The sequence below is a fragment of the Erythranthe guttata genome, chromosome 8, assembly GCF_056151865.1.
Source record: "Erythranthe guttata isolate IM_541 chromosome 8, IM_541, whole genome shotgun sequence".
In the NCBI taxonomy this organism is placed as follows: Eukaryota; Viridiplantae; Streptophyta; class Magnoliopsida; order Lamiales; family Phrymaceae; genus Erythranthe; species Erythranthe guttata.
This window is the reverse complement of record NC_142540.1, coordinates 13,506,754-13,532,318: the sequence shown is the minus strand read 5'-3', so window position 1 is coordinate 13,532,318 and position 25,565 is coordinate 13,506,754. Positions and strand designations below refer to the sequence as shown.

The 25,565-nt window shown below is 33.9% G+C and overlaps 2 protein-coding genes and 1 non-coding gene across 3 annotated transcripts; 1 reads left to right on the top strand and 2 right to left on the bottom strand.

Annotated features, from left to right (window-relative positions):
* Positions 1 to 1,029: 1,029 nt before the first annotated feature.
* On the bottom strand, positions 1,030 to 4,060 carry EXPB3 (expansin B3). Its single transcript, XM_012995435.2, has 3 exons — positions 3,422 to 4,060; positions 2,840 to 2,969; positions 1,030 to 1,590 (listed from the first exon to the last, which is right to left on the bottom strand). Exons 1-3 carry the CDS (start codon positions 3,853 to 3,855, stop codon positions 1,399 to 1,401), a joined length of 756 nt encoding a protein of 251 aa, XP_012850889.2. The 5' UTR covers positions 3,856 to 4,060; the 3' UTR covers positions 1,030 to 1,398.
* Positions 4,061 to 15,778: 11,718 nt separating this feature from the next.
* LOC105970624 (Tetraspanin family protein) lies at positions 15,779 to 18,997 on the bottom strand. Its single transcript, XM_012995455.2, has 6 exons — positions 18,592 to 18,997; positions 18,400 to 18,499; positions 17,880 to 17,960; positions 17,695 to 17,799; positions 17,021 to 17,212; positions 15,779 to 16,085 (listed from the first exon to the last, which is right to left on the bottom strand). Exons 1-6 carry the CDS (start codon positions 18,741 to 18,743, stop codon positions 16,074 to 16,076), a joined length of 642 nt encoding a protein of 213 aa, XP_012850909.1. The 5' UTR covers positions 18,744 to 18,997; the 3' UTR covers positions 15,779 to 16,073.
* Positions 18,998 to 19,044: 47 nt separating this feature from the next.
* Positions 19,045 to 19,117, top strand: TRNAV-UAC (transfer RNA valine (anticodon UAC)). Its single transcript has one exon. It is a non-coding gene; the product is annotated as a tRNA-Val (tRNA).
* Positions 19,118 to 25,565: the final 6,448 nt, after the last annotated feature.

Here is a 25,565-nt window from a genome sequence, read left to right as displayed (position 1 = left end):
TTTACGATATTAGAGTTTATCATATGAGTAGTTTTTGTTTCATGATTTTATATGAAAGTGGGTGTTCTTAGTTTTAAAAATTATACGTTTCTGAACTGTTTTAGAAATGTTGAACTCATCCGGTTTCCGAAAATTCTATAACTTTTGGAATTGAAATTAATTTTTTAGATTTCGAGAAATTTGGAATTGATACTAGAATTAGTTTTGGACTTCCGAGAAAAATTAAAAAAAATCTGAAAAGGTTAATCCGTTGTCATGAAGTTTCGATTTCCGAAACGTAAAAACGCTTCTACATATAAGTTTCCGTGCATCTTTGGTTTTAACCAATGTTATATATCGAATTATTATAAGCAGTATCCAACATGTGTCCAATATACGGAACAAATTGGAAAATAAATTAAAATACGATTTCGTTGTAAGATTCTCCAAATGATTAATAGTTGTTTTTCACATTTGCACAAATCTTAATAAACTCAATAAATATGTTTTGACTTTAGAAAACTATATATTGTTAGACCAAAATACCCTTATTTATTAATTAATGCATAGAGAGTGTTGAATAGTTAATAAGGGTATAATTGAAAAATATGTATTAATGTAGTGTTGGAATTGTAAAGTGACAGATAATATGAAACTAAAAAAATTCTTAAAAGTGACAGATATTGTAGACATAAGGAGTAAGTAATATTTTGCAAGTCCGAGTTGTATTAATTTATAAAAGTTTAACTGTATATGGAACATGAATAATAGAAGATAGTGATGAGTCTGATGACTGATGAGTTATTACTTATGGTTACATCGACGAGTTAGTGGGAAGTTGAGAACTCCAGAGAAGTTATATATGTTAGAATCAATAACCCCACATTTCATATTATTGGCATCTATGGATTTAAATGTTGTAACTAACAAACAATAAAATTTATTCTTTGGCATGTTATTGATTATTTATATTTATTTTATACTAATTTCATCTTATATGACTAGCTCCCACGACATAAACTATAAACAAAGGAGATCACACACATTAGATTTTGTTATTTTTCAAAAACATTTATAATTATTATTATCACAATTATTAAAGCAAGCAAACAACATAAAACCATACAACTTGGTCCCTGTCTCTGTGGAAAACACAAGCACCCATAAAACCAACTATACCTAACTCCGACAACACATAAACTAATAATATTACACACCACTTAATAAAAAACGCACTCTCTCCTTTGGAGAGGGCTACACACTGCACAATATTTTACCAAAGTAATGCTGCTAAAGATAAAGTTAAACCATTTTGCTCCAACTTTTGACTTTTCTTGGCAACTTTTCTTTTTCGAGAGAGAGATAAACAGGCGCGCGCGGTCGCGCTCGCGTGCACACTTAACTATTTGTCGGTAGAAATTAGAAGTTGAGGCGAGAAGTGTAAGTGGCTTTAGGAGTCCAATTTTTGGGGATGACGTCTCTTGCAGAAAGGGTTTTTCCGGTGGATAGAGTTGTTAGCCTTACGGAGAACGGCCCTCGTAGAGGTCCAGCTATTATGCACCATGTCGCACCCCATATGTGTGTCATTTCTAGCCATTCATTTGAATTCACCTGTTTTCATTCAAACAACACACTTCAAATTATTCAGAGAACTTTTTTTTCCCTAAATTAACCGAATTTTGTTAGTCCCGACCGTATTAATTTACAAAGGTTTAACTGTAGTTGTATAATTAAGGCATATTTTTTTAGCACGACCAACATGAAGAAGACACATAGTAATTCAGTTTGATGAATGGTGGGAGTAGTGGTTTTCCATAAAGGAAGTGGGATTTGTGTATTGCCCACTTAGGAGTAATTGGGCATTAAAGAAAGAGAAAAAAGCTAAGGGGGGCCTTTATTTTTTGGTAAAGGTATGTAATTCTAGTGAGAGAAAGATCTCAAGACAGATAGATATAACAATTTTTCCATCTAGAAATATAACAAGTGATAATATTCTAAAGGAGCCAAATGAATGAATCTCTCTTTTTCAAAAGGAAAATAAATAAAAATATTATATATATATATAAATATATATACACACACACACACTTAGTGTGACCTGTCAGGGCACGTGATTTAAAGATCTTAAGTTGTTCATTTAACAGAAACATTATTTTTTTAATACATGTTTTCTGGATTTCATGTGATGCTTCTTCTAAAGCCAAATGAAGATGTTCTCTTTTCTTTTATACTGATTAAAAAACAAAAGATGTTCTCTTGTAGATAAATGGGAAGAAAGTGGGGACTTTATTGCAAAAAAAAAAAAAAAAAAAAAAAAAAAAACCCTATAGAAACAGAAAAATGGGCTTCTTTTTGACTATGGGAAACTAATTAATTAATAACAGAGAAATTATAGCTTTAGGCTCCCAATATTCTACATTAGGACAGCAATAGCAATATTGTCATGTGATTGTCCTCACTATAAACACATGGAGAAAGTGTTATGTTGCACTATCACTTTAAATACTAGTACTACTTTTTCTTTTCTTTTCTTTTTTGTTTGAATTTAGCCAAATTCATTTCAATTATTTGATAAAACAAAATGTGAATATTACATTTTTGGAGTTACTCTATTTCAGTTTTACACGCATTAACTAAGCAAGTGTAATATTTCTATTTTTGTCCTATCATTTTCAAACGATAATTAAAAACCTATCGAAAACGAATTTATAATTTCAAAAAAAAAATGATGAGTTCTTTTTTTTTTTTTTTTTTTTTTGAGAGAGAGAAAAAGTAAGTTTTAAACTAAAAAATAAATCAACCAAAATGTTTAAAATATAAAAAGCAAAATTAAAAAAAGAAGGTATGTGGTGTAAATTACCTCTCTGATGTGCATGGAACCAAGATCACCATCTCCATCCTCAAATTCAACTAATAGTGACAACCAATAATCAGTTGATCCTTCATTCACATGGAACGCTATGTTTTTCCCTGGATATTTGCACGCCGTCCTGCATTTTTATCAATTTATTTTAAGTTTTAAATAATGCTTACTATTAATTAAATCATCGATATATAAATTACATAATTACTTTAACTGCAAATGTATCTTAAGCTCATTTGGGCAGTCAAACTCAAGATATGCCATGCCATAACACTTTGACCAAAAAGGTACACCTCTCTCTCTCTCTCTCTCTCTCTCTCTCTCTCTCTCTCTCTCTCTCAAGTGTGTGTGTGTGTGTGTGGTTCTGCACAGACGCAGTAATATTTAACCAATATAAAAATATACATAGATAAAGTAATAAAAAATGAAAATTAATTACCCTAACTGAAGTAAATCAGTAATTAAATATTCACAAGAAATTAAGCAGTGGGCCTTCAAAAGAGTAGTTAATTAACTAAGCTCTAATCAGAAAACGACAAAACAGAACAAGACCGTTGAGAAAACACACATACAAATTACCTCCTGTAAATGACTGAAAGCTCCCCACGGTTACGCAGCTGCCCTCCGCCGCCGGCAACCGCCATTCTTCCGAAAGCGGCGCCGCTGAGATCGAAATGCGTGCGGCCGTTGGAGCAGTACCCACCAGGGCATTCGTCGGTGATAATTACAGTCACCGCCCTCCTCGAACATATCGAACGGTCCAAACACCTCACCTTGTAGCACGCGCCGCACCCCTCGCCGCCCTTGAACAGCACCGGGCTCACCGCCCCGACTCGGGCCCTGAACGGTTTCACATCCACCAGCGACCCGTACCCGCACGCACCGCCGTCACTGCCGTCGCCTTCCGGGCTTCCGTACCACGTGGCCGTGGCCGGACGCCAATGTAGGTCTTGCACAGCGGCGGCGGAGCCCACTAGCATGCAAAAAACGAAAGTATAGCAGAGACCCTCCATACTCTAAACAACCTCTCCACGGTGGCGCGTGGAAATCGAGGAAAAAAAAATTGGTCTGCCGACACTTTATTTAGTACTGTTGAAAACACAGTGCTCTTGCAACTAAGCACTGTACTAAAAAAAAAAAAAACTGTGATGTAGTTTGTTTGATATGATGATAAATGGGGTATATAAGGTTGGCATATATCAAGTCCAAATTTCTTTTTTTTTAATGCCCAAATGACCCATTGAGATTTATTTTATTCACGATGGTGCCACTACTTTTTAAGTGGGCCCCAGCGACAGTTAAGGCGTTAAATCCGCACGACAGCATCCACGTGTATGACTGTAGGTGTGAATGCCCCAAGGGCAGTTTGGTCATTTCAACATTCTACCGTTACTTCTTTGTTTTGTTTTATTTTAATTATATAATAATTTAATATTGGATGTTGGGGACATGTGAAGAAAGTTTGTTTGAGAGGATGAATAATGTGAAGTAAGTCGCAGTCCAAGTGTGGACACATTGTTGTTCTGTACTTTGTTTTAAAAGCATTGCCTTTAATGACTTCCGATACCCAATTTAAGAAAATTGAACCCTTAATGTAACACTTTAATATGGTTTGAGCAATGTTTTCGAAAACTTTGAGAGAAGAAAGTTTGAGTTGTAGAACAAATTTCAAGGTCTACTTTATGATATATTCAATAAAAAAAATCATTTATATTAATTAATACTAGTAAATTAACCCGGTTATATAAGTTTCTTATACGACATTGTTAGAGACATTTGTAACCAAATGTTAGGGTCTCGTAACCACCACCTACCCAACAGTGTTAGGTGCAGATGCGATACCAACAGCTTCACAACGACGCACTGATGATCATTCGGCCGACATTATTAATTATGAATGCTTCAAATATATAGGGCTTGAATTTTGATCGAGGTGAAGCAATTAGACTCTGTCTTATTAGGTTTGGAGGAGAGATAGTCCATCCCTTGGGAGAAGTGACGCTACTTATTTATTTGTGAATCGAGCAGGTACGAGAAACTAGATTACTGAAATTCTTGATCATGGATGCCTTTTTGTCGTATAATATGATTGTGGGAAGGACCTCTAACCTCCTCTAAGCTGCATGTTGAAGGTCGAAGGACAATTATACGCAATTGGAAAGATAATATTTTTTATATCTCAATTAGTTTCTTACCATCCGAGATATATTCTATACTAAATTATTGGCTGTATTATAGAACGTAATTAATTTTGTATTCTTGTATAAAAATGTACATTTTTCTGTTGAATAAGATAACAATTTTTCCCACTCCAAACATCTATTTATTATGGTACCAGAGCACTGAATCTGGGAAAGAAAAAAATCTGCTCATTTCACCATTGGCAACGAGAAAGATACATACAAGAACAAGTCAACTCAATTGAGCATGGCATCCAAATTTGACAACCCTAATCATCCTTTATACCTTCACCATTTAGACCAACCGGGACTAGTTCTTGTGTCACAAGTTCTTACTGAACAAAACTATAGCACATGGAATCACTCCGTGACTATGGAATTAACAGTGAAAAACAAATATAGGTTTGTTGATGGATCTATTGTGCGGCCAACCAAAGATCTGGCTACGAACTGCAACATTGGATTCGTTGCGATAATCTTGTCAAGACACGGCTATTAAGTCCCTTTCCAAGGAAATTGCAGCCAATTTTTTCTACTGTATTTTTTTTAAATTCGTTTTAAATCTCTTTCTACGTACTTCCGTTTGATGAAATGGTTTCTACATTATTGTTTTACTTTCTTCTCATTTTTTGGTTGAGGGAGGGGAGGACTCAAACCAGATACAGATTTACTAGGTTTTTTTAAGATCTGTGAACAATTAATATTAAAATCTTTTTTTTTTGGGATTTATTTGATTTTTATTTTGTTTAATTTTTATCTTGTTCATTTTTTGTTATAAATTATATGTAATTTTTTTTCTTGTATTTGAGGATGATCGAAAGCCCTAAGTGTGAGAGCTCTGTTTTACTTGATTTCATGCACGATGAGAGGATTCAAGAAATAAAAATTGCATAATTTGGATATATTTGATATTCCTTTGAATTCTTAAAAATTGCACAATGAGAGGATCCTTTGAAAATTGCATAATCAGAGGATTTCATGGTCTTTTATTTATTTATATTTTTTTTTGTTTTGATCAAGAGTTTACATCAGTTTCACAAAAACATGGCAGCAAAGTGGGGCCCACCACGAAAACGAAGAAGAATGCCTCTTTAGAGATGTTGATGGATTTTTTTTGGTATATAGTCATTTGTAGTCATATATAGTTGTTGAGTGTGTATTTTACACTCAATGTATACTTTCTTACGAGGATTTTTGTATATTTATATTGATTTTCTGATGCTTAATGAGTGGTTTATTGTATTTTAGGTACAACTTGACGATTTGGGAGTTCCAAGGACGAAACGAGCCTAAAAAGGTCAAAAACGGGCAAAAACGGAAGAAAACAAAAGATGCTGAAAATTGGCTGAAAAATGCCCGCGCGACCGTGCCAAATTTAGCCTATTTTTGGCACGGCCGTGCCAACTGCAGAAGTTGGGCAGAAGGTTTCGGCGATTCTCGTGCGGCCGTGTGAAATTTTGACTGATTTTCGCGCGGCCGCGCCAAAACACGCTGGAGACAATTTTGGACTTTTAATCACACAAGGAAACCTAGAATCATCTACCAAGTTGGGACATCTATTTAAGGGCAAACCAAACACGAATTAAAGAACTTTTTGACACAACCTTGGAGCGAGAAGAGCGAGAGAACGAAGAATCGAAGACGGAGAATTGACAAATCTTCATCACAATTCTTCTTTTATCTATCTTTTCTTAATCTATGTCTTTTTATATTTTTATTATGTTTTTCGTAGAGAACATGAGTAGCTAAGTTTTTAATCTAGGATTTTGTTGGAACCCTATGTGGGGATGGTGAACCCGTTTTCTTGAGATTATGCAATTGTGATTTTATGATTATTTCTTATACTTGTTATGATTGTTAGTGCATGAACTTGATCAATTTATGTGCTTTATCTGTGATTATTGGGATTGACTCGACAGAGCTATTTTGATAATTAGACGGTAAGTATAAGAACCTTCGAGTAGTTTTCATCGGATGAGTGTGTCAATTGCATGTGGTGTCGTAGACATACAGATATCACTTTAGGTAGCCATTTACGAGACTTGTTGGTTAATGCTTTATTCATAATTTGTTTGCATAGACATATAGTGAACCGCTTATGAATAATAGACTCATAATACACGCGACAGCGGGTTATGAGTAAATTAGTGTCTCGGGTTAATAATCATGAATCATATATTTCATAATTGAGGGGTTTTGGGTGAGCAATTCTTGCATAGGGGGAAGATAAAATCCTAGGTCCATTTTTATTGATATTTTATCGTGTTTAATTGCTTTCATAATTAGTTTAATTATTTAGTTGATTAAGTTTGACAACTTTGCGTAGGCTGGATAAAAATCATAATTGTTAGAATTTGGTACTTAGGATTAGATAATTTGAGTATTGCATGTGGGATCGACATCCGGCTCTCACGAGTCCACTTTTACTACTTGTTTGCGATACGTGCACTTGCGTGTTAGGTATTTAGCACCCAACAAGTTTTTGGCGCCGTTGCCGGGGAATACGGCTAAATTATCTATTTATTCTAATATTAAATTTGAGCAATTTTTCTTACTTCAGCCGTTTTATTTATTTTATTTGCTTATTTTATTTATTTTTTTTTTATTTTTTGTAGGTACTTTTTATGCGAATAGGGCACGACACGAGCTTGCTACCTTTGGATCCCGAAATTGAGCGAACGTTTAGGAACGCTAGGAGAAATCAACGGTTAGCTCGAAACGTGCCCGGAACAATGGAGGAAGAGAATAATCGTAGGGGAGATGACCAAGGGCGCCTACCGAATGCGGCAGGAAATATCGTCAACAAGCAAGAGCAACAGCAACTCATTAATCCACCACCTCGCCAACGAGCATTGCATGAGTACACCGTTCTAACACTAAATTGGTTTCATTCAAGCATCCAGCAGCCCCCCATTGAAGCCAACAATTTCGAAATTCGAGCGGGACTCCTTACTATGCTCCAAAACAATGGGTTATTCAGCGGATTAGCTCACGAAGATCCGCATCTTCACTTGGTCAATTTTCTCGAAACATGTGATTCGCATAAGATGAACGGAGTGTCACCAGAAGCACTGCAGCTCCGTCTCTTCAAGCACTCTCTCCAAGGAGCCGCAAGAGAATGGCTACAAACTCGTGCACCACACTCCATATCTTCTTGGCCCCAACTAGCACAGCTCTTCATGAATACGTACAACTCCCCAACCAAAATTGAGAGAATCCGGAGAGAAATACAAAACTTCATACAAGAAGCCGGGGAAGCATTATTCGAGACGTGGGAGCGGTTCAAACAACTTATTCGGAGATGCCCGAATCACGGTCTTCAAGAGTGGCAGCAACTTCAAATATTTTATGATGGATTGCAAGATAATTCGAGAACGGTGCTCGATTCAGCAGCTGGCGGTATGTACATGAGCTTGACATATGACGAAGCTTACGAACTTTTGGAGCGGATCGCAAGGAACAAATACATGCGGGCATCGGACCGGTCAAATAGCGGAGCCAATAAAACGGGAAGAATTTTAGAGTTAGACGGGGTCACCGCAATCACCGCCCAATTAGAAAAGCTATCAAAGCAAGTAGCAGCATTTCAGACTCAGCAAGTTCATGCAGTCCAAGGTCCCGAGCGGTGCTTAGAAGAAACGGAGTCTCTAAATTACGTGAATGACACCAATCGACAACAGAGGAACCCGTACTCCAACACTTATAATCCGGGATGGAAAGATCACCCCAACTTTGGATGGGGAGGAAATCTGCAAGGACAAAGGCTAGCTCTCGGATTCCAAAATCCGCCTCAAGCTCCCCCTCAAGGTGGAGATCTCGCAAACATTTTAGCACAATTCATGACATCAACTCAAGCTTCCATTCGAAATTTGGAAACACATATGGGTCAGCTTGCAACCCAGCTAAATGCGAGGCCATCGGGAGCACTGCCGTCGAATACGGAAGAACAACATCGAGCAGTGCAATGCGGTAAGTTTGCGAAATGGGAGGCAATTAGAGAAAGATCCTAAAAATTCCGTTGCACCACCGCCTATTGTAGAGGAGCCCAAGGAAAAAACCGAGGTCGGGCCAAGCAACACAAAGATCACAGTAAGTGAACCTACTCCCAAGGTACCCTTCCCTCAACGTTTTCAAAACTCTAAGCTTGATATGCAATTTCAGTTATTTTTGGATTATCTTAAAAAGTTGCTTAATATTCCTTTTGTTGAGGCACTTAAGCATATGCCAAATTGGGTTAAGTTTATAAAGGAACTTGTATCGAAGAAGATGAGGCTTCCGGAATGTGCAGCAATTGTAAACCTAAATGAGCAAACTAGTGCTATCCTTTCAAATAAAATTCCACCGAAGCTTCGAGATCCGGGCAGTTGTACCATTCCATGCACAATAGGTACTAGGTATTTTGGGCGAGCATTATGTGATCAAGGGGCGAGCGTAAATTTAATGCCTTTATCAATTTATGAGAAATTGAATTTAGGAGAAATTAAGCCCACTTCCGTGGCCTTGCAGCTAGCCGATAGATCTTTTACTCACCCTTTTAGGCATAGTTGAGGATGTATTGGTCAAGGTAGATAAGTTCATACTCCCGGCCGATTTTCTAGTACTAGGCATAGAGGAAGATGAAAATATTCCCCTTATCTTAGGACGCCCCTTCTTAGCAACCGGTAGGTCAATTATTGATGTAGGAAAGAGAGAGCTAAGAATGAGTGTGGGGGAAGAAACAGTGATCTTCAAGGTGTACCGGGTGGATGAAAAGCCTATTACGGCTAATGGATGTTATCTTCTTGATGAGGTAAGTGATTCTAAACTTTTTCCTGTTAAATTACATGATTTAAATTTTTTTGTGGATACTAATGTGCATGTAGGAGAACAAAAGAAAAAGGTTGAGTTGGTTACAACACCTACTCAAAACACTGTGATAAAAGACGATGTTAGCAAGCCTCATGACATCAAAAAGAATAAATTCAAGGGCATTCCTAAGCGAACCAGTCGAAAGAAGAATCGGATCAACCCATTTAATCAAAACTTTCTCCAAAAGGAAGTAAGGAGATGGGTTTAAAAGCTAAGGAATTGAAGAGCAGGAACAAAGTCTGGCTGAAGACAATAAACTTAGCGCTTCTCGGGAGGCAAACCGAGATTTTCGTTTTTTTTTTTTTTCTTGGTTTATTTTATTTATTTATTTTATAAGCATTCAAGCTAACAATTTAAGCATATTTTTAATTTTCAGGTCAAGAAATTGCAGCTCTAGAGCTCATACGGCCGTCCCAAAACAAGGCCAAAATCTCATACGGTCGTGTTGTAATCAGAAAAAGCTACTGCCCAATTTACACTTTGCGCACGGCCGTGCGAGAAACAGACAGCTACTGCACAATTTTGGCAATTCGCACGGCCGTGCGGAAAACAGTTCAAAATCTCATACGGTCGTGCGAAGCTCAACAGAAGCATAATAAGAGCGAGGGTGGAGAGCAAGCCGGAGATGGCCACGACGACTTATTCAGGTGTATTCTATCCTTAAACTTCGTGCTAATTACATTGAGGGTCATGTAACTTTTAAGTTTGGGGGTGAAAAAAAATTGTTTGTATTTATGTGCTTTTTAAATTGTTAGTTTGCATGCATTAGGATTTTTTTTAGTTGTTTTGGTTTATTTATTGCTTTCGAAAAAAAAAAATTTGAGATAAATGCTTCGATGAATCATGATGATGAAAGATGATTGATGTTTAATGATGAAATTGCTTGCTTTATCTAGATTGTGATTGAATTTTGGTGAGCTTTTGATTCAAAGTGTCGTAGGAATGAGTCATTGTTAGGAATCACGAATTATGCCTTGCTTTGGTTGAAAGTTTTGTGTTTTAAAACGTGGAATTAATTTATGCTATATCATATGCTATTCGGTTTTAGAATTTGCCTTAGGAATTTACAAAGTGAAATATTAAATTGTTGAGCAATTTGGGAAGTGATTTGGGCCATCTTTGAACCGTTTGAGCCTTTCAAGCCTACCTTTAAATTTTTATCATTCGAACCTTGATTGAGCCTTGAAGAAATGGTGTTCTTTCTTTTAGCCAAAATAAAGTTGGTAGATTAGATGGAGATTTCTTGATAAATTATCCCTTGGAGTTTAGTTGAATATTTGTTACGTTTTTCGTCTTCTTCTCAAAAAAAAAAACAAAAAGAGAAAGAGAAAAGAAAAAAAAAAAAAAAAAAAAAAAAAAAAAAAAAGAAGAAGAAGAAAGTTAGAATAGAAGGGGAAGAAAGGACGTGAGAAAGATTTTGAAGTAAAAACTCGAACCATCATATTAAGAGCAAAAGTGGAGACTTTTGAACTTTTAACAAATCGAGTTAGGTTATAAGTCCTCCGAGGTGAAACAATAATTCCAAAAGCTAAATCCTAGCGAAAACACCTCTAGTCAAGAACGAGAGTTTAAAATTTCGTCAAGTGCAACTCTTAGTGACTAATTGCGAGATGAAATGAGAAGAGTAGCCACTTTTACCCATATTTTCTACCTTGTACCAAAAGCCCAACTTTTGAAAGCCAAAAAGTCCCAATGATCCCAATAGCTCAATTAGTTGATACTAGCGGAGTAAAGAAATTTGGTGAGTCTTTGGAGTTGAATATTATTATGTAAGTATAAATTTTCTCCATTTTTTATTTACAAATATGGGATACTTGAAGCGATAGCATGGTTTGTGGTTTTTGGCAAGGGTGAGTGAATACGTATCTTTGAATTACGAGCTTGTAAATTTTTAAGAATTGTCATGATAATTGCAAATTCTGAAAACTTGAAGTTGACCATTAATCTATGTGATGAGAGGCATTTGTTGAAAGCGTTGCTTTGATAGTTGCTAGTTTTTGCTTGAGGACAAGCAAAAGTTCAAGTAGCTTCATATGTATCAATCATCTGTAGTTGACAGTTGTAGTTATATGTAGTCATATATAGTCATGTATAGTCGTACGTATGATATGTTGTTTTTTTTTCTAATGTACAGTGATGTTGATGGATTTTTTCATAAATAATACTCGTTTGTTTATATCATTTGACAAATATGACTATGAGGGTGTTTGGCTAAGCTTATAAGATGTTAAAAGGAGCTTATAAGCTCTTCCAAAGTGTTTGTTAATTTTTTTTTAAAATATCGTATTTTTTTAAATAAGTTGTTGGAGAGCAAATAAGATCTTTTAAAAAAAATACATCTACCCCACGTTTTTATTTAAGATCTTATAAAAAGTATTAATAGGAAAAAACTTATAAGATATCCAAACACTCAAAAAATTAATCATAAAAATAAGATGTAATAGTTTATCAGCTCTTAAAACATCTTATCAGCTCTTAAAACATCTTCTCAGACGTAAGAGATTATCAGCTGTTTAAATAAGCTTAGTCAAACACCCTCTATATTAAACTGTATAATCGAAAATATACAATTTTAAGTTGAAAATGTAAAAAACATTAGTATAAAGCAAGAATATGACTATCGTCGACTATAGTCATATATAATCATATATAGTCATATTTGAAACAGTAACTTTTCCGAAAAAAATTCAGAAAAAAATATTAAATTTATATTTTATTTTTTTAAATAAAAAACTTATTTAAAAAAATGTTGAATGCAATTGGTCGAAATGCTGAATGCAGTTGGGGCAAAAATTGCATGTAAGAGCAGTATTGTTTTTTGGGGTTAATATGTTTGGGTCCCTGTAGCAAATTTAATTATAACTAAATGACAACCCCAAACTAAATCTTTTAAATACATCCATATTTTAAAATATAATATGTCTCACATCCCTAATTCTTTTTTAATCTCTGATTTGCCCTTATACCCTAAATATAAACTCTATTTACGTTTCTCCAAACCAGATATGTTTCTTTTATTTTATTCTCTCTATTTTCTTTCGCCCGTTTTCTCTCGTTCTCTACTGACAATGTTTCTTTTCTTTTACTCTCTCTATTTCTCTTGTTCTCTACATGTGTGTTGTTCTTTCTCTCTCTCCGTCTCGATCTCTCTTGCTCACAGTTATATGGTGGGTGGCTATGGTGTCTATGGCGGCGGTGAGGGTGGCCATGGAGGCGGCGGGTAACGTGGGGGTTGTTATGGAGGCGGTCATGGTAAATGGCCGCAGCTATAGAGGCGGTGCGTATGGTGGGGGTTGTTATGGCGGCAGCCATGGAGGTCGTGGGTATGGTGGAGATAGTTATGGAAGCGGTTACGGGTGGTGGTGGTCGCAATTATGAAGGGGGCTGGTGGTGGCGGCCATGTTGACGGTTTTGCAAATCTAGGTTTTTATGTTGGCGGCTATGACGATGGTGGTTGCAGATCTAGGGTTTAATTTTTGGATGACTATGCATTTTCGTGGGTGTCTATTGTTGTCTATATGGCTTGTTGGCGGCTAGGGTTCAAAGAGGGAGTTAGGATTTCCGTGGTGGAGCGGATCTAGGGTTTGGTGTGGGAAATTCAAGATTTTTCGATTTAGATGTCTACAGATGTCTATGAGTGTCTATGGGTGTCTATGGTGTCTGACGGCTAGGGTTGAAAGGAGTTAGGGTTTCAAGATGTTTATGGTTTACTACGGATTACTACGGTTTCTATGGGTTTCTGTAGATGTCTACGGCAAAACAAATTTAAAAAAATCATAATTTTCAATTTATCTAGAAAAAATAGATTTTGTATAATGAAAAAATACGAAAAATTAAAAAAAAAAAAAAAAAAAAAAAACATAATTTTTAATTTTATGTAGAAAAGGGGAAAAATAGATTTTTATATAATGAAAAAATATGGGGAAAAAAAAACGTGTTCCACGAAAAATTAACAAAATGGTAGATGCAAACTTAAAAATGTTAAATAATACCATAGTTCATCATAGTATATTTATAATTATGCTGTGATTTTGAATTTGTGAGTGGGCATTTTTGGAATAAATTTAATAAAGGATGTGAAGCAAATTTTAATTAGACTTGTCATTTAGTTCTAATACGGTTTGTCACCAGTGACTTATATCTTAAGACCCCTTGTTTTTTTACCCATTCAGGGGTATTTCAAAGAAAGAATTTTAGGGATGGACTTATCTCTATATATTTTTAGGGTCTATATCAAATGTCCCATATAATAATTGTTTGTATATACCTTGGTCATAGTTTACTAAAATAATTAATAAACCTTTAAATATCGAAAATGTTATTAACTATCTTAAGTCTTAACCCCAAAATGTGAAATATTGAGCGGGAAAAAACCCATGTACTACGTCACTTTTGTATATAAGATGTGAGCGGTTGAAAATAAACATACAACGACTTAAAAAGCTAGACATAAAAATTAAATTATTAAATACTCATTTTATATTTGAGATAATATTTTGATTGTTTTAAAATTCATCTACTTCAACAATGATTATCAAATTAATTATCAAAATTGAGAGTTTATGTGTAGTTTTATTTGTAATTACCACATGTCATCTTGTGATTGAGGATTTTTAGGTGTTTACATTTTTAAAACTTAATTGTCAGCAAGTATATTTGCATTTCAAGAGGTGAATTATAAAAATAGAACTTTCATTTGATAATTCCACGGGAATTAAAATTTCTTCTTTTTAGTGTGCAAATGGTGATTACAAATATCCTATTTGATAAACGCATTGGAGTTGCTCTAATATTCAAAGTAATATTTTCTAATTATAAGATTGTTAGGAATAATTCATTGAGTTGTAGTTAATATTTTACATTATGGTGAATAGTCATAGTCGTGACCATCATCAATGCATAAAGTACATACAATAAATGCAGTCACTGTTTTGTGGCAGTTTGTTTGATGTACCAAAGGTCAAAAATAATATAATATAATATATTCAACGCGGTGAATATATATATATATATATATATATATATATATATATATATATATATATATATATATATATATATATATATATTTCTGACATTATTATTGTACAAGTAATGTGAACGGTGCCAAAAACATTGAAACAACGGCTGCCTCAGGCAAAGAAGTCCTTCACCTTGGCGCAATTTATCACTACATCATTCACTCTCGATTTCATATATATAAATAATAAATAAACGAAGACGTTATTTTGTCACCTGGACTATATATGAGAGGATTTTTCAAATTCAACCAAAATTATATCATTATTATAAGAGCGCTCATGATTCCGTAAACAGGTAAAACGAAGAAAAGAGGGAGCCCTTTCTCCTCTGGGCAAAATACAAGACACGACGTTTGTAAATTAAACATGCCCAAGAAAAAGTGGAAAGAAAAGATCGTTAAAAACACACAAAAATAAACACCAAACATGGCCGTAATTACGAAAAGCAGGCGAAAATAGGAGAGAGAAAAAAAAAGGGTGACGCTACTTTGCAGCCTATAATACAAGGAACAGCTCCATATGAAAAAAAGACAAGTGTCCGCAAATATATGCGCTATAATTCGTAACTATGAATGTATTCTTTAGACATACGTTAAACGATAACTTGTAAAATTCTATTGCCTAGTGACAATTGAAATCGAATTTCAATCCAACTTAAATTCTTAAAGCGCATGCAACTACGCTACTAATGCATTCCTCTATTTCGACACGCACAAGAAAATACCAGGAACTACCTAAAGATGACCCGAATTTGAACCCTAAATTTGGCTCTACAAACCAATCCTAGTACCAACTCTCTTAATAACACAGGCGTGTACAATGATAAATTGCATTGAAAGATATCCACCATTTTTTATTTTTTATTTTGTGCCTGCATAAGAAGTACGTTGCAAATCAAACCAGTAAAGAACTGCTTTGAACACTTGAAGATTCCTTTGGTTCAATACCTTTTGAATTACCACATAGACATAATATTACAAGTTTATCTAACTTAAATGCAAGTAAAAATTAAAATGAAGCATTTACAGAGTAGTATATGCACATGCTGATGGGAAACCAAGAATTGAAGCTCAAGAATACGCCATTGACAACCACGTACTTGTAGAGCTGATGTCTGAAGTGAAAATAACCTCTTTCCCAGCTATTCGTCTACACGCACTTCATTGCCAAAACAAATCTAGTTTACCTGCTTGCCTGGATAACAAAAGGAAAACAAGTCCATAAAATATTTGGTTTTGGTTAAGCAATGAAACATTTGTTGTCCGAAAATCATAAAGGAAATGACACAAAACCATCACAAGTATAACAGTAGGTAGGGTCCATTCATGGGATATCTCGAACACACTCAACATCACCGTTAACAAACCCTGTCTAAACATGGTAAGTAAACTCAAGAGATGTTTATAATTATGGAAAAAGCAATGAAGTTATCAGTGTTTGGTTGCATTTTGGGGCTTATATCCATTTCGCTTTGGCGAAAGGGAAGAATTTGAGAATGGAAGTAATGTCTGTTTATTTTTTGAGAGGGGACAGAAATAAAAGTAGTCAAATCATGTCGAAAAGGTGTTGGAGAAAAGGTAATTTAGAAGAACTTGAAAAATAAAAGTGATATTTGTTTCAATTTAGTGCGGCAGTCAAATCATGTTTGAAGGAAAGAAATTTTGCAAAGCTTAACAAACATAGATTCATTTGGAGCAACAGTAAAAAGAAAATGAAACCGTTACCGATCATACATTTGAGAAAGGGATAAGAGTGACAAACTTAGAGATGAGTTTAATCTATCAGCGCCAACTAAGAATCTTTAATCCATAACAGAAAATTCCCAACACTTGAACTTTCTGCAATGCACATTGCACGTCCATTTTTTTAGCAACCGTTTTGGCTTTTGACTCGTATTTTCCATCAATAATAAGTATGTTTCTATCCACTTAGTATCGGAGTAAAATCCTTAATCCTCAACACCCAATATCCTTCCCTCAAATAGAATCCTTCAATTAAAAGCAACTAAAGTCTGAAATACTTTAGAAAATTAGATCAGAAAGAGGATGCGAAGATCATAACACAGGCTATTGTCATATGTAACATCAAAAGCACAATTTACTAAAAAAGGTGAGTTAAAACGAACTTACTTTACTATTGATTCTTATATTCCAAGCATCATTTTTCACGGCATAGGCCGGTTCAGTAACATAGGTTTGTGGGGGAACATAATTCTTCAGCAGAGGAACCCTATCTGGAAGATATTCATCATCACTTTCATAGTATCTCTCAGGATGTGGTCCTAAAGCTTTGAGAATCATAGCCAACAACATACTTAGTGCCTGCATGCAAAAACCAGTACGACAATAAGAAAACCTAACAGATTGTTGTGGAAGTGTTAAGCATGACTTCTTTCATAAGAACATATCTCAGTTATTACAAGGGCATGAATTTCAAAGACATTACTATAACCTCTAAAGGTTCATTTTGTTGACAGTCGGTGCCTTCATTTTACAGATTTATCTTTTCAAGTTTCTGTTTCTGACTTGTAAATTCAAGTTTGTTCTTTATATTCAGCTCAGATGATAATAATGAATATCTAATTTCTGAGGTGGGGTGATCTCATATCGAATACACACGCGCACATAATATATATACAATATACACACACCTAATATACGTGTGTGTTTTAGTGGATCACAAATGTTCCATTTAAAAGAAAATTACCACACAAATAGAGTAAAATGGAACCATTATGTGTGTGTGATTGAGAGAGAAACAGAGGGAAAATAGAGAAATGTGTTGGCAAAAGAAGGAAAGAAACCTGTAAAGCCAACACCATCAAGCCAATCCATTTGCATATGTCAAAGTTGTCTTTGATAAAGTCCTTTAAATGATCAAGATTTCCAGATGGATCCGCAGGGAAGTCCTGATATAGAGCAAAGTTGTTAAAATATGAGCGTTTTCAAAATTCAGACGAAACGAAAAGGAGCATATTAGTGCAAGTACCTCCTGCCAGCTGTGGTTTAAGAATACATCTGCAGTAACTGCAGCTTCCAGCACAAAAATCATAAACACAAAGACCATGTACTACGCTCTAGTTAAGCTCAACAAACAAGTGAAATTTGTGCGCTGACAAAAAAGGTATAACCGTACAACATCAATTTTTCTATACTAGGCACTAAAGCCAGAGGCCAGAGCATCTCTATCTGTATTATGAGCATACAAGAAAAAAATCATAAACACACTATCAGCTTCAAATCTGACAAACAAAGAGCTACAATTTCTGGTTTGTCGAAGAAGTTGGAAGATGAAAAGGTCAACTACAGACCCGAACACAAAGCTACATCCCAAGTTATATGGTTAGTTATCATGCTTCAGAGAGAAAATTAAAAACATAATTCAAATATCCAGAAAAAAAACGAAAATCAAGTTAACCTAGCAAAGAAATCAAAAGCTTGCGTTCAAGAACATAAGATTTGGAATGACGATTGTCAATTAAAACGAAGAAAACAGATATTAAGGATACGATGTACAAGCAACAACCATTAACAGTCTCAGCAGCGACGTGGCCCGAGCATGTGATCACACACAAAGTAACCCCAAGGCCGAGAGTGGTGTACACGAACCTTCATCACAATCCAATTTCCAATAAATTAATTACAAATAATTTCTAGAGAGAGAGAGAGAGAGAGAGAGAAGGGCAAAAAGGATTGATTACCAAGGAATGGGGGGTTGGACAGAATCTTGATCGCGGAGCCATACCCTAAGCATCCAGAGAGAGTAGACAATCATGGCTACGCCGACCATTCCTAACCCTGAATTCACCAATTTTAGCAGCGATTGAATGCAACTTCGTGCCATTCGACCCATTCTCAATTACTTTTTTATTTGTCTTTTTGGTTTCTGAAATTCAGAAACTGGAGAATGAATTGGCGATTGATTGAAGAACGATTAAGGGAAAAAGAAATAAAACCCTAACTCCAGAAAATTAGAGTCAGGGGTTTGAATTGAATTGAATTGGATTGGAGGAGAAGCAATGAATGAAGAAACAGAGGTCAATTACATCTTTCACAACTTTGTATTTTGTCGGTCTACGCGAAGCTTACGCAGCTCCACCTGTTCACTTTGTTTAATAGATATTAATATAATTATTTATTAGATAATCATTCAAGTTGCTGTGGTGTAGTGGTTATCACGTTAGTCTTACACACTAAAGGTCTCCAGTTCGATCCTGGGCAGCAACATTTACATAATCTTTTTTATTTTTATTATATGAATCATGTGTTCTTCAATTAATTTTTTTGTTTTTTTTGTTTTAATTTGTTGATGTAATACATATCTTTATATTGCTTGTTTGAGTAACATTTCTCATGTTTCAACAACAATCGTTAAGACATTGTGACACTCCTCAATCCTCACAGTTTTTGTAAGTATGCCCGCACGAGTATAGTTCAACTGGTTTCGGGGTGGTAAGTTGGTCCAAGATCCTAAGATCGAATTCTGGCAGCAACATTCTTGGAATTTCAGCTATAAATATGGCATGAGGGCCCTGGAGGCAAGGGATTCCGCCTTTCATATATTTCATATATTTCATATATTTCGAAAACAAGTTCACATTTATGTACGAGTGCCAAATATTTTTTCTCTCCTTTTTGCTATAATTTTTTTAACATAAAATATGAAAACAACTCCAATGAAAAGATATCAAATTGAGTTACCAAATGCTCGATAGTGTTTTAATACCTCTATAAAGCTAAAAGCTAGTGCACTCCAACCTCAAATATCCATTTAAATTCTGTAAGAGCAATCATAATAAAATTAGTTCAATTTTTATCTTTTCATCAAGAAAAGAAAGTTGACTAGGTACAAAGCACAATTAAGCTTAAACAGCATAATATTGAACAAATTTGTACCTAAACTTGTGATTAGATAGAAAATGAACTCAAATTCATTGTAACTAAATATAAAATTTAGGGTAAATTACAAATGCCCCCTGAGGTATGGTCAAATTACAAAAACCCCCCTCTTGTTTCGATAATTACATCTACCCCTCAACTATGATTTTTTCTTACATCTCCACCCTTATGGTGCCAAATTCAACATAATCATCTAGATTCCGTGGAATGTGCTCTAGTTTGTACTCATTTTGTGTAAAAATATAGTTTCCGATGCACCACAAACTGATATATACAAGCTAAAAAACACATATTATGATCATCTTGTTTCATAATGTAGAGTTCGAATGAGATAAAACGGGTACAAAAGTGATAATATTCCATATAATCTCGAAGATTCCACTAAATTTGAGGAGTTGAGGGGGTCGTTGTAATTATCCAAACAAGAGGGCTGTTTTTGTAATTTAACCATACCTCAGGGGGTGTTTGTAATTTACCCTAAAATTTATAAAGGGTTTTGAAGTAGCCGTCAAGGTAAGTTTTAAGATAAATGTAAAAATGTCTTTCATGGTTGAAAATTTTGTAGAACATCGGATTCTATTGAACTTTTTCACATTTGATTTGCCCCAAAATGGTCGAGATGATGACGTGTCCTCCTTGGAAGATATTTTGGATGATAGCATGTCGGAGATTTTGCCGGAGGGGTACCTGCAACGCTGAAAGGGTTCTCCGGCGTAGAAGCTCCGACGATCAAGTCAGTTTTTATTCAGAGATAATCGATTGTAATGTGTAAGAGAGAACATAGAAGTGAAAAGTTGAGAATAACTCCCTATTTATATGTGAGGATACTTGGTGGGCAAGAAATAAACAAACTTGCCATAACTTCTCTTCTTGGTGGGCCGAATATATACGTCTTAGCTTGATTCCGATGATTACACCTCAGTTTACAACTATTGGGCCCAATACAAGTGAAAACCCGATCCACATCCCAATAAATGGTTAAGAAACCCCGTGAAGACAATTTAGTATGGACAATTTAGTCATTATCAACATTTGAAAGTGGTCCTATTTTTAAGGATATATTCGACTACTATCTTTGTTTCTAGTTTATATTATGCTGTATGGAGTGGTTTATGCAAATGATCATCTGTAAAAATTCATCTAATGCACCATTCACCTGGTCTAGCATAGAATAATTGATAACCTACTATTTATTTAGATTGTATTTTACCCAAGTAGAGGAGTATCAAAATACTACTTCATTTTAATAACCCTTTGGAGGATAAAATTTTTAAAATTGGGGAACCAAGTCGTGGTTAAGGGATTTAATACTCCACTCGATTCTCCTTTGGAGATGCTACGCACGAATTGCAACTTGCAAAGTTAGAAGACTTTAGTTAGCAATCAAGTTTTCAAGGACTGCAATTTGCTAATTGAACTTCTTATACTTTAGTTAAGCCAATGCACAAATGTCAAGATGAATTATCAAATGTTCGTTTGACACTTAAAATGATTAATGTTTTTTATTTATAAAACTAATTTACTCCAATCACAAATATCAAATATAATTTTTAAATATTAATTTAAAAAGAAATTCCTTTTTTTTTTTTGGAATTGGTAGTTGCTATTTTCTAAGGGTGTTTGATAACCCTTTATACCGGATGTATCTTTACGTCCTATTAGATGAGGCCTTGTTTGATTGCTCTGAATGAGCTCTTAATGGACCTAAATATCTTATTCGGTCAGTAATTTATAATTCAGCATGTTTGATTCAACCACCTGAATGGAGCCAACTTGTGCTGATCGATTCATGTTAATTTGTAGAGCTTATTCATTCAGTGACAAATCTGAATATATTTGACGAAGCTATTTTCACAAATGCCCCTCTTTCCAACCACCTAGATAATTGAAAAAGACAAAAAAAGTAACGGAGTTTTTTTTGGTAGCTTGTGGCAGAAAAATTATAGGGAGTTCCCATATTTTTGTAAGTTTTGATTTGAATTATATTATTTACATTAACGAGAAAAAATATGATATCCCTCAAATTTATCATTTCATTAAGAATTCATTTTTTTTCTTCTTCTCAATTTTAATGTGATATATTTCTAATGTTGGAGTAGGATCAAGTTCAATAATTTTACTTTTACATGTGTTTCAAGAATTAGAATTGATTTACCTCAAGCCATTTATTTTATCAAAGTAAATTGATGACATGTCATAATTTATTTTTACTTAGATATTTTTTAAAATTAAATTAGTAAATAAATTAGGGATTATTTCACAAACACCCCTCATATGCATTGTCCAATTAAGAGAGGTCCAATTTTTTTTTCCTTTTTAAAGATAAATTCAAAATATTATTTAATTAATTATAAATAATTTAATTCACCCTTATACCCTTTACCTAACCCTATAACTCACGTTGTTATTATTTTCTTTTTTTCCTCATATTTCTTTTGTCTCTCTTCTTTTAATAGTAGCCGCCTCTCTTCTCCCGATCTCTTCTCCAAATCTCGGCCCTCTTCTCCCGATTTCTTTTTCCTCAGATTTTTTTTAAGAATTTAGGTTTAATATATATTTTAATCAAAAAATTGGATACCGTAACCAATTAAGAAAGAAGCTTACCGGCATCCAAGCCACCACTGCGCAACCGAGCCATCAGCCGCCGTTTAAAATCCGGCGACGAGTAATTGTCGCCACCGACGACTTCTGCCAACGCCTCCTCAACGTAACCTCAGCATGAATGCTGCTTTCTGACGGCGTCGTCTTGGTCGCAATTGAAAATTTCTTCAGAGAATCTTCGAGTTCGTAATCCGGAGAGTTGTTTTGATCTGATTCGTCGTCGTCGTCAATTTCTGGTGACGATGTGTTAATTATGAACATGTCCTGACTATGTTCAATGGTATTATCTTAAGTGGTTTTCATTATTTTTATTGTGCTAAGTAGGTTATGTGGGTGCTGGCTATTTGAAACCGAAAAAAAAAAGTTATAGGTGGTTCTGAATTACATATCTCTAAAGTCTGCACATATTATAACCAAGTTATTTTGTTTGTGTTGTTATTTGAAACCACTTAATGGTCTGTGTTGTATCTCTTTTTTTATGTTTTCAAGTATGGTGTTGTGATTTGTGCCTAATTTAATTATGTGGTTTTGAATTATGTGGTTTTGAAAATGTCGTATGGTTATGAATTAAGTGCAGTTGATACGAATGTTGTGTGGTTTCTTTTTTTGTTGTGTGATTTGAACCTATTATCTTGCATTCAGAATGAGAGCCTTTCCAATGGCGTAATTAACTTATAAGATTTTTTATTTTCGATTTTTCATTTCCTGTATATGTGTGTGAAGTTGAACTTGGTCTGATGTGTTTTAATACCACAGCTCGTGGACGGCTACTGCAAAATTCTTTTGATACATCAGCAACAATGCGCCATCAAGAATGGTGATTGTACGAGCAATAACCGTAAAATATACGGAGTGTCCTTTATAGTGGTTTTATATCTTCTTTTTCGCATAATTTTTTATGTGTTCTTGTTAGAATTCATAGTGATTTTCGATGTTTATATAGTTGTGTATATAAAGTGGTTTTCATGTTTATATAGTTGTTTATACAGAGTGGTTTTCATGTTTATATAGCTGTTTATACGGAGTGGTTTTCATAATGTCAGGCTTTGTCTTTGATAATTTATAGTGGTTTTCAACAATTTTATAGTGGTTTTCAATAAATTTTGTACAGATTTATATATAATTTTATATACAGACTGGTTTTTATGTTGACGTAGTTGTTATACAGAGTGATTTTCAAGTTTACATAGTCGTTATACAGAGTGGTTTTCATGTTATATAGTTGTTATACATAGTGATTTTCATGTTTATATAGTTGTTTATACAGAGTGGTTTTCATGTTTATATAGAGTGGTTTTTATTTAAAAAACTAGAAATAAAAAAAAATCATTTAAAAAATTTTGAAATTAAGAAAAAAGAAAAACCACGAAAAAACGAAAATAAAAATAAAATCATGTTTTTAAATTAAAATAAAAAACATGATAAATATAAATAAGAAAAAAATAAAATTAAAAAAAAAAACCGAAAATAAAAAAAATAAAATAATTACAAAATTTTCTTTTAAATCGAAATAAAGAAAACCATTAAACAAAATAAAAAAGAAAAGAAAAAAAAATTGAATTGGCGTGATGAGTTGAATAATTTTAGGAGAAGATTTGGGTGTAGATTATGGGTATATTTTTTAAGAAATTAAATAATTATACTAATTAATATTTAGTGGGGGCATATATGGTTTTTCAGGCCCATTGGATTTATTTCAAATATCATTTATAAAAAAAAAAAGATTTATCAAGAATTAAAATCCCAATGAAGGGTGTTTGGCATATTGCCCCAATAAATTAATATATTAAAAAATTTTGAGGATCAACCCTCATTAAGAGATTTGGTACATAGCCTTACCAATAGGGTAAAAAGGTCTAGGGTTCGAGTCTCTCCTCCCCTACTTCCCTTGTATGACTTGAATTACTAAAAAAAAAAAAAAAAAAAAGAAAAATTGAGGGCTATAGAATGAAAATATACGAGTTCACACATATTTCTCCTTCCACTATGGTATCATGGAATTTAATTTCTCACCATTTTTTCTTTTATCTCTAAATATTTTAGTGAAATTGAAACGAAAAATTTACTTATATATTTTTCAGAAATATATAGTTCATATTTACACATTTATTTTTGTTGAAAGAAATATAATAATATAACAATTACAAGAGCCATAGTTACATTTTATTATTTAGATATTATCAATAGTTTTGTTGGTAAGTAAAATTGTGTTTGATAATTATGAAGGCTAATATAGTAAAACAATATTATTCAGATACAATATATTTTTAGTTATCAAACAAACTTAAACATTCATCATTCAACATTCAGACACTGGTCTAAACCGTTCATCCATATATTCAACATTCAGTGTTCAGTTTTAATTCTGTCAAACATAGCCTAAATATCAAGGGGTTTTTATGGATAAGTCTCTGACTAACCATCTTTATTATTCTAGATTCAGGGGCTATATCTCTTTCACCAATAAGCACATCCTTTTAATATGTATTATAAATAAATGCAAGATTAATGTATATGACAAAATTTCCCCAACCCATTAAACCCAATTTCTAATTGTAACCACAATTTAATCAATTTTGACAAAATAAAATTTTGACTTGTCTTTTTTAAACTTTTTTTTTCTGAACTTTTTTTTTTTGCCGCCGATTTCTGGCTTTGACTTTTTTTTTTTCTTCTTCTGTTTGCTTTTGCCGCCGCCGATTCCCAGCGTTGACCACCGGTCTCCGACATTAACATTAGTATTAGGATTATGATTAGAATTTTGATTGGGTGCAGTACTAGGATTAGGTTATGGTTAGAATTAGCATTAGTGTTAGGAAATTAGAATTAGCGTTAGCATTATGATTAGGATTTTCATTGGGATTACTAATAGGGGCATGCTAAATCCCACACTAAAATTTACTAAATCCCACACATAATTTAAAAAAAAAATCTCTTTCTACTTATATTCTTTCTAACTTTTTTCTATGATGATTTTTTCCAAGTCACTCAAAATTCGTTAATCTTTCACGTGAATAATCATAAAAAGTGAGTTTAGGTTTATTTAATATTTTTCAATTTCATTATGCCTCTTTAATTATTTAAATTCATATCAATTCAAAAAAAATTCTCAAATTCCAACTTCATTTTAGTTTGAACACATGAAGATTTTTCTCAAATTTGAACTTGGAATAAT

Excerpts from the sequence above, each read along its gene's own strand:
- LOC105970624 (XM_012995455.2), bottom strand. The coding sequence starts at position 18,743 with ATGGGTCGAATGGCACGAAGTTGCATTCAATCGCTGCTAAAATTGGTG. Across the intron at positions 18,500-18,591 it reads GTCCAACCCCCCATTCCTTG|GTTCGTGTACACCACTCTCG; the intron begins GTAATCAATCCT and ends ATTGTGATGAAG. Across the intron at positions 17,800-17,879 it reads TAAACCACAGCTGGCAGGAG|GACTTCCCTGCGGATCCATC; the intron begins GTACTTGCACTA and ends GCTCTATATCAG.
- EXPB3 (XM_012995435.2), bottom strand. The coding sequence starts at position 3,855 with ATGGAGGGTCTCTGCTATACTTTCGTTTTTTGCATGCTAGTGGGCTCC. Across the intron at positions 2,970-3,421 it reads CTTTCAGTCATTTACAGGAG|GACGGCGTGCAAATATCCAG; the intron begins GTAATTTGTATG and ends ATAAAAATGCAG. Across the intron at positions 1,591-2,839 it reads GTTCCATGCACATCAGAGAG|GTGAATTCAAATGAATGGCT; the intron begins GTAATTTACACC and ends GAATGAAAACAG.